Raw genomic sequence first — 9008 nt, 5'->3', positions numbered from 1 at the left:
GCTACAGTCACCCACGGGGCACACGCAGAACTTTTCACCCTGAGATGGAGAGCACGAGGGGACTTTCCAAGCTGCTGATTAAATACGGGACAGTGCTGATCTAGATATTTTTGAAGGGTGCTACTTCAAAATAACACCGACACACATCCGCTTTGTTTCGTTTTTTTAAGTTTGCTGATGCAAATCCAGTTCCATGGGGGGGCTCAGCAGGGCAGCGGGAGGTGTGCCCAGTGGGAACAGGCCGACGAGCAGGTCGAGGGGGTCAGGATAAGATCCCCGCGTCGTGCTGTGAGCGGCGGTCAGGGCTCTGGGAGAAACGGAGTGTGTGAGCTGAGAGAGGGCAGATAGCTGCTCTGTATTTGTATTTGCGAGACCAACTTGATGAGATGTTCTCACAAAGCAGCTCTTGAGAAACGGGGGGGGGGGGGCAGCCTCAGTGCAGTCGTGTGTGTGTGCTGGGGGGCGGGTTGGGGTGGATAATGGGGAATGCTGTTTTTGTCATTAGCAATTGCAAACACAAAAAAGGGGGCCACCCACTACAAACGCCAATCAATCAGCTCGGCGTGAGGAGGGAGAGTGCTGCTGGCAGCTCTGCCTGGCGTTGACGAGGGCTGCAGGGGTGCGGCCCGCTGGACCGACCCGGGACGGGGGGGCCACGGCCTGTCCGGCTGTCACGCAGCTCCTCGGGGGCTGACGGACGAGGCCCGTCCAGCACAGCGGGCCCTGGGGAGCCCAGGCTCGGCTCAGGGTGTGAACAAAGAGCAGCTTTAACGGGCCGGGGGGGTGGGGGCTGCTCCCCGGCTCCCGACAGGGAGATGGAGTAAGACTGATAGAGGCAGGGACAGGCGCCTGGAGAGGGTGGCACAGCGCGATAACGCCAATCCATCTGCGTCTGGAGGCTTATTGACCCCCATGAGGCAGCAGCCGCCGGGGCTCTAGAGCCATGGGGATTGCTGGGTGAACCCTGGGCCCTGCGATTAGGCTTCTTCATGAGCCCGTTTTCCAAACTTTATTTATAAAAACTGCCCATCCCAGGGCAGTGTACAGCAAAGGAACAAGTAAAGGTTTATTCCCTGCTGAAAAGAGAAGAAAAGAAACACAACGTTTCGGCTGCTGAGCCTTCTTCGGGTGTTCCACCACCAAAACGTTGTGTTTCTTTCCTTCTCTTTTCAGCAGGGAATAAACCTTTACTTGTTCCTTTGCAGCCTATGAATGCTGACACAGCTCCCCACCTGAACTAGTACAACAAAGAAACAGCGTGTGTGCAACACTTACCGATATATAAATCCAATTCACAGGAGATACTGATCAAACAAGAGTAAACGCTGATTAGATGCAATTTAACAGGGAACACGCAGACTCTCACTTGCTATAAGGTTGAATCAACACCTTTAGCTGAGTTTCAGAAGCAATCTGTGACTTTGAGCAATGATTAAATTCAACCTTCAGACTGGAGTCTCTCTTTTCCCCCGAAAAAAAAACTGTAACATCTCCTTGCTGCTAAAAAAGTCTTTTTAATTCAACTGATTTTTTAAATTAATTCTAGGAGGCCCTTGTCCTGCTTGCACAATACAAAGAAATAATATCAGTAACAACAATAATAATACCTTTTTTTCCCATAAAGCAGGAGTTAAATCAGATTTCTACAGCTTAAAGGGGCTACTCTTAAATCCTGCTCCCGGTGTTTTCGGTTTGCACCCACAAATATGAATTCAGAAATTGGGGATGGGGGTGACAGGGTACTCTGAAGGAAGTACAGTGACTCCAGGAGCAATAAGTGCACCTTGCTCTTCAGGGAAGAAGCTGCCCAGGAAGGCTGTGAGAGACACTTCCTCCCCAGTCTGTTAAGAGATGACTGGACGAGCTCCTCTGACCCGTTCTCTAAAGCGCACTCACACCATCAGGACAGGCCCCCCTCTGCTGTTGGCAGAGTTTAGGTTCTTCTAGTCCATCCTCCTGCAGAGTAGCTGTATTAATAATACCTGGTATTCGTGATCTGCGTTACAGTGAAGATACTGGTAGTTTTACAGAACTGTAGCAGAGCAGAGCAGATCAGAAAAGCTGCTTTTCAGATAGTGCTGCGCTTCACTTCCCCTGCAGAAGCCAGAGAGCCCTTGGAAAGAGAGAGCCTGTCTGCTGTCTTTAGGCTCCATTCTTTGCATGTGACTTGTTAACACTTGGCCAGGAGTGAAAAGACTCGCTCAGGGCTTTCTCTTCCAAATAAAGCCTGTGCTTCAACCCTTTGTCATTGATGATTGCAGGTGATGGCTAGTAAATTATGCCCCACTGCAATTTAACATCATTACAAATAATGTTTGTGTTGTCAGCTCTCCAGGCAGGGAATGCTTTTCTAAAAGGCGTTTCTTCACTTGTATGCAGAGATGTCTTGCTGTTTTTCTGGCAGGCAGGACAATGTAGAGGCAGAGCTGGAGCAATTTTACAGGCATTCCTCATGTCGAGCCCTGTGAGTACAATCTGAAATTGTTACAGATTTAATGGGTCTGTATTTTCAGTGTAGTACAATTCTCAGCAAATAAACAGGATCTGTGAAATGTGTATGACCTATATAGCAGATATATCAGAACATAAATCAGAGTTTTTTAATATGCTGATATGTAAGCCATTGCTCTCAGCCTGTTCCTGGCACACCAGCAGAAAGCAAGGAAGAGTTTCAGGATCAGTAACACTTGCTGCTAGTCAGGTACTCTGGCTTCTCCGAGACCGAAGGATAGTGGAAACAACAGGCTCTCTGAGTCGTGCTGTATGCTGGATTGTGGCACATCAGCTATAACCTAGGCTGTAGGTGGAGCAGCAACAGTGTCCAACCTGCTTTTATGACGTTGACAGCTGAAGACTGATGACAGCGTTAGACCGGTCTGCTTGTGCAATTAGGCAGTGAAGAGCTCCGCAAGGTGAGAGCAGGAAGGCAGCGTGTTCCCTGAGGCTGGAGCTTCAGATCCGTGTTCTGTTCTAACCCCAACGTCTGTCCTCCCCCGCAAGCCAGGAGCGCAAGAGAGCTAAGACCAGCGGTCAGAAGACCAGTGACAGACGAGAGAAGACAATTCTGTCCTTCCAGCTCTCGGCTGCTTGAGGGATCTCATCCATCAGTCTCCTGAAAGGCCAGGGTATCGGCTTCAAATAACATGGACGGGTTGTTCCAGACCCCCACTGCCCTTTGTGTAAAGAAGTGCCACCTGTTTCCAGTCTGAGGCGTACTCCCCCATAGTTCCCAAGTGTTTTCAGTGGTCCTTGTTTCACACACTGGCCTGCTATAAGATCTGGAAGAGCCCAAGAAAGAGGCTTGTCTGTCCAGAGCCGTTTCCTGTCGGAGATCTGTAATCTACTGGAGTCTACTTTGCACACAGAGCAGGCTCTGGGCGAGGTTGCGTCACCCTTTAGAAAAGCTGAGCAAATTTGTCCTGTAGAACAAACTGTTTATTTTGAGTCCCTTTCCCCGGTCTGTATCAGGCCCGTCACTACCGCTGCTCACCCGCAAACTCAGCCCCTCTCAGAGATTCAGCGAGTACCTTACGAGCGTCTAGGCTAAAACAGACCCACGCTTACAGTTCACAGAACAAAACAAAATCCTGCGTGGAACTTTGTCAGACTGCATTGTCTGCTTCCACGGATCACATTCTTGGGTTATCGTTTTTACTTATTCCCAAAGATTTCGTTGAAAGCTGTTCAACTGGGGCGGCAATTTATTTAACATGTTCCAACCAGAGTGTCTGGATCTTTGCGGTGCTTCAGCACAGAGTATTTCTCCAAGATTAGCGCTGATCCTTTAACGCTCCGAAGAACACCTAATTAAATAATAATTCCTCACACTTAAATAGGGCTTTTCTGGACACTTCAAAGGGCTTAACGGGCAATGGGGACTCCCCTCCACCGCCTGGGTGATGGTAAAAAAAAAAATAATTGTAATTGAATCCGTGTTTAATTCGTATGGTGAAGTGTGCGTCTGCGGGTCAAGACGCAGAAATGCTCTCGACACACGCGTCTCGTTAAAAGGAAAGACGGTGACAGCGCCGTGCTGTGAGGTTACGGGTTGTCCACAGGTAAGGAGCCGACTCGTGTTTCACACGCCCGGCGCTAATGCCTTGACACCCCATTCAAGCCAAACACATTAGTACCGACAATCTTAACTCGGCAAAATGGAGAAAAAAACCGTTTCCTGATTTGAATAGGCAGGTCGGTATGTGTACATCTCCCCCTTTTAGGGAGGGAAGCTCGCATTGGTATGCATGGAGTAATTTAAAATGAGGGGAAAACATTGTAACCTTATCTTGGTGTCTTTTAACTGTGCCCTCCGCCTACCTTGTATTAGCATCTGTTATCTGGTCATTATCATATACATTACCCGACACCTGTTCCGCCACGCACGTTTAATGAGGACTATTGAGCGGCAGTGGGCTGATAGGGACAGAAACAGCTGACACTTTAGAAACACTAATGAGCAAAAAAAAACAACAGTTTTTTTGTAATGCAGTAACCATTCAACCCGAATTAGTACAATCTGTCCTAATAAGGCAATTTATCTTTGACCTGCGAATAAAAATCTTTGTTCGTAGCGAGACAGGAAACACTTTTTAGCTTATAAAATAGTTAATTAAAAAAATCTGACGGATTCAATCGCAACGAGATTTCTTAGGTGAAGTTAGGTGGAGTAGTTTTAAAAATAATCGTTTTTTTGTGTTAATTCTTTTCAGCTGCATCCTGATTGGTTTATATCGGTTTTTAAACACGGTTCATTTATAATGAATGAATACGTACGGTAAGGCCACTCTCTGTATCCCTCTGACGAAACAGATCTGAAATCTTCACATGTGACTCTGTCGTTGTTCTGCTCGATACAGAATTACAAATGATATCATTATCTAAAAAAATGATTAATTAAAATAATTTAAATGATTTCAATTGACAAATGTAAATATAAACACTTTTATAACCAGAAGACAATTTAAAGTAAGGTTGATTTGTAAACTAAAAATATTTGCAGTTCCGATTGTATTCTTAGTGTATTTGGAAACCGATTTAAACGAAGGGCCAGTTCGTAAAGACATGGAAAACAGGCGAGTTGTGATCAATTCACTAAATCAATTAATGTCGTTTCAGTCCGGAAAGGCCGTCTGTGTTTCTCGTTTGGGTTTTCATTTTTAAATGATCGCTGATCCACTTAATTACTTAATTGCAAAACGAAATTGCCCCGAGTGTTAATAAATTGATGATTTAAGGTTGATGCTCCAGGCACCGCCTGTTTTAACACACAGTCATAATCGGCCTCTGAGACTTCATCCCTGGAAAGCGCTGTTAATGCACAGTTCTTGAAAATGTGAAAATCCGTGATCAAAGGTCTGTGATCTTTGTAGCTATTTGCTGAATTAAATGTGGTTAATTTAATTCGCATGTATCCGCCAGACTTCAGCGACACAGCCGTGTTTGTTAATGCGTCTGACAAACACGGGCTTCATTCTCCAGCTCTTCTGATCTCGGATCAGGGACTCGCTTCATATGCAAATGTCTGTTTTAATTTCTGTGCTTCGTAGAAGGCATGTTTCTAATCAAGCGAACGGTAGAAAGTAATCCGTATTTGACAAAAACGATACCTATATAAGAACAGTGCACCCAATATATATTTTATGCAAGCATTACTATTATTTATATTTTTTGAGTCAATAACGTAAGATATCCATCATGAGGATCTAAGAAACTCTAGTAAACAACAAACTATAAAACGTCGGTCAGTGGACCAAGTTCAAAAACTAGTTATAAACAGGGGCTGTCCATTTCGTTATTTTATTCACTTGCACACATTCCTTTTAAAAGGCCTACTGTACTGTCCCATTTGTCTAGTGTGATCCATTTAAAATGTGATCTTAGATGAAGATAATTTAAGAGGGTTACACTGTATATCCAATGGATTTAATTTTACTAACATCCAACGCTGAATTGGGACTAATGCGTATCCGGTTCGTCGATACGCAAGCGTTGCATTTAAAACTGAATCGTTGATACTATGCGATTTGAGTGGTTAGCCAACAGGCGTAAATAAACTGTTTTGTTTCTCCTCACAATTAACTTGATCTAACGGATTGAGTGGAATTGTTTTATTATTACGTTGTGGTATTCTGGGAATCTAATTTTCAAGGCGACGGGAAATTACTTTTTACACGCATATATTTCCTTCCCACCAAAGAATCGTATCGTTAAACCCGTCCAGGTTTTGGAGAAGTAGGATTGTTCACTCGTTTATTTTTAATTAAAGATCAACGTTTAAAAAAACTTCCCGACGAGTAAATTACAATCCTGCGTGTTGTTTAAATCCATTAGATCTAAATTAAATCTAATTTCCGCGGCTTGTGTGAAAACGGGCTAATTTGGGGGTGACTTTTCGACTTCTCTCGCCGCAGCCTATATTTTATTAGATTAAAGAAAGTCTTGTAATCCGTTTCATTATAATACATATCAGGTTGGGCTTTAGGATTATCATGTATTTAGCGTCTTTGAGATTCCGCTAAAAGGAACAGCGGTGGTCTTTGAAGGAATTTGGAGCTGTAAAAGGCCGTCTTGCAGAGCAGGCCTGTCCGTCAGCGGCGAGAGGCCCCGCCCGCCCCGCGCCCGGCGCAGTATATGAGCTCAGGTGAGGGGGCGCCGCGCCGCTGTCGGAGCGCTGACACCGGGAAGACCAGGATGCCTGCCTCGCAAACGGGATTCGGCGATTTATTCCTCGGGAAGAACCTCCGCTTGCCGCCTGGGAATCAGACCGTGATGGTCCCCCCGCCGCCTGCCTTCCCTGCCCTCGCGGCGGCGCCCCTGTTTTTCCCCGGGGTGCAGGACTGCGGTTTCGTCCCTTACCCTCACCTGAGGCACGGAGCGCACAGGGTAAGCCGAGCTTCGCTTTCCTCCCTGTTGAACCGCTCGGGTGGCGGGGTAACTGTGCAATCCGCTCTGTTTCGGGAGATGCGCAGAAAATGCTTTCCCGGGGAGGCGATGTGAAGACAGGACGCGAGTCGCGCTGCAATTTCATACCGGGCGACCGCGAGTCCCATGTCGCTTCCTTTTAGGCTTCCCGGTCCTACAACCCTTTACCGTATTCTTTTTGTTTCGTGGATTTTTGTTAGTGTCCGATAACTTTTTTTTATAGCGACTTTTCTCCCTTGAGCGTCAGGCCCGTCGATGCGGGTTTCAAATGACCGTCCCTGGGTGAAATCACAAGTCAGTCTCCGTTTGTGATGCATTTTAATATAAATGCTATACGTGGATTAAATAAACCTTCTTTTTTCAACCACTTTATATACATTTCAATTAAAATAATCATACGATGACAAATAAACATTTGCGTCCGTTTTCAAGACGCTTAACAGCTGTCTAATTAACTCGACTTTTTTTTCCTCCCTTCCTTCAGAGCTGTTTTGACCCCAAAGCCGTGTCTTTGTACCACGGGGCTCTGCTTAGCCGCGCCGGGGCCCTGTACTCGACCTACCGCCCCCTGGCGGCCGAAGACCCCAGGGCCGGCAAGGCGGCCACCCGCGAGAGCACCGGCGCGCTCAAGGCCTGGCTGAACGAGCACCTGAAGAACCCGTACCCCACCAAGGGCGAGAAGGTCATGCTGGCCATCGTCACCAAGATGAGCCTGACGCAGGTGTCCACCTGGTTCGCCAACGCGCGCCGGCGCCTGAAGAAAGAGAACAGGATGAGCTGGGGCTCCAAGGGCCGGTCCGAGGAGGAGGAGGAGGAGGAAGAGGAGGACAGTGAGGGAGAGGAAGGGCTCGGGCCGAAGGGCCCGTGCTCGGGGGACGAGCAGGAGGACCCCCGGGCCGTGAAGGATGCAGAAGCGGACGCCGGGGGGCTACCGGGCTCGGAGCGAGTGCCCCCGGCCCCGGGTACCGAGAGCGACACGGAGGCGGTCTGTGCGCGGTCCGGTTTGGGCTGCACGGAGAACGAGCCCAAAGCCCAGAAGTCCAAGATATGGTCGCTGGCGGAAACGGCGACCTCGGGCGGCGGGCACCGAGCCCGCTCGACAAGCGGCGGCCCGGACACGGGCGCCTTGTGGCCGGACTGGGCTCTGAGGAACGGACAGTATTCCCCAGTCTACTACCCGGCACAGTACATCTTCAAGCACGGCCCAGCCAGCGGCTTGAACTGTCAGTGAGCGGGGTCCCCGGGCGCGCTGCGACTTGGTCTTTAAACCTCATAGGTTTCATCTTTTTTTTTTAAGTCTCGTGTTCCAGCAGACAATCACGCGGATAAGACGTATATTTTCTTCTTTGTACATCCTGTAAATTATTATTTTTTACATATGAACTGTACATAAGGTATTTTGTTAAATAAAAATGCATACGCAATCTGCAGCTTGGCGCGATGTGTTGAGGTTCTTGTGTGCTGAATAGGGTAACGATCCCGCCGGGCTACAGGTGTGAGTCAAGACCGTCTGCCTGATGACTTCGCTTTGCCGCCTGTCTCGCTTCTACAAGCCCGAGCAGAAGAGAGAGACTCCATGTAAGCAGACGCACTTCGTGAGACGGAAAATAATTCTGTTTAAACACGCATCTGTTGACGGAAACCTTGCTGTTTTGTGGATTGTGTAAAGGCCGGTTGATTTAACTTCGAAAACCATGTCAACACCGGTTAAATTACATTTGTGTGTTAACTTAAAAAAGTCCATCATGAACGACTGTACAGCCCGATGCTGAAACATCAACACATTCTTTAATTTGCTTTGTGGGTCGGTCGCTTCTATGGCGGCTGAAAAGTACAGTAAGTCCAGAAGATCGCTTTCATCCACTGTGGATACAACTCAGTGGGGTCTTTGACATAAGGCGGCTCCACGGTTTTCTAATTCGATCCCGCTAAATACGTTTGGAGCGGGAACATCTTGTGCCGTTTGACTGTTTTTAAGAGAGGCTCGATAATATACAGCAAACGTTCACAGTCGCCACTCGATTAAGTTTATTTCCTTTAAAATTGATTAAAAGAAAATGTAAGCAGGAAAACGTGTCGGTTGTAAA

General features: G+C 47.4%; 1 protein-coding gene across 1 annotated transcript; it reads left to right on the top strand.

The window, feature by feature from the left end:
* Positions 1–6021: 6021 nt before the first annotated feature.
* On the top strand, positions 6022–8351 carry irx7 (iroquois homeobox 7). The gene is made up of 2 exons (XM_015365093.2): positions 6022–6882; positions 7406–8351. Exons 1-2 carry the CDS (start codon positions 6631–6633, stop codon positions 8150–8152), a joined length of 999 nt encoding a protein of 332 aa, XP_015220579.2. The 5' UTR covers positions 6022–6630; the 3' UTR covers positions 8153–8351.
* Positions 8352–9008: the final 657 nt, after the last annotated feature.

This window comes from Lepisosteus oculatus, chromosome 16 (genome assembly GCF_040954835.1).
Source record: "Lepisosteus oculatus isolate fLepOcu1 chromosome 16, fLepOcu1.hap2, whole genome shotgun sequence".
Lineage (NCBI taxonomy): Eukaryota > Metazoa > Chordata > Actinopteri > Semionotiformes > Lepisosteidae > Lepisosteus > Lepisosteus oculatus.
This window is presented reverse-complemented; position numbering and strand designations above follow the sequence as displayed.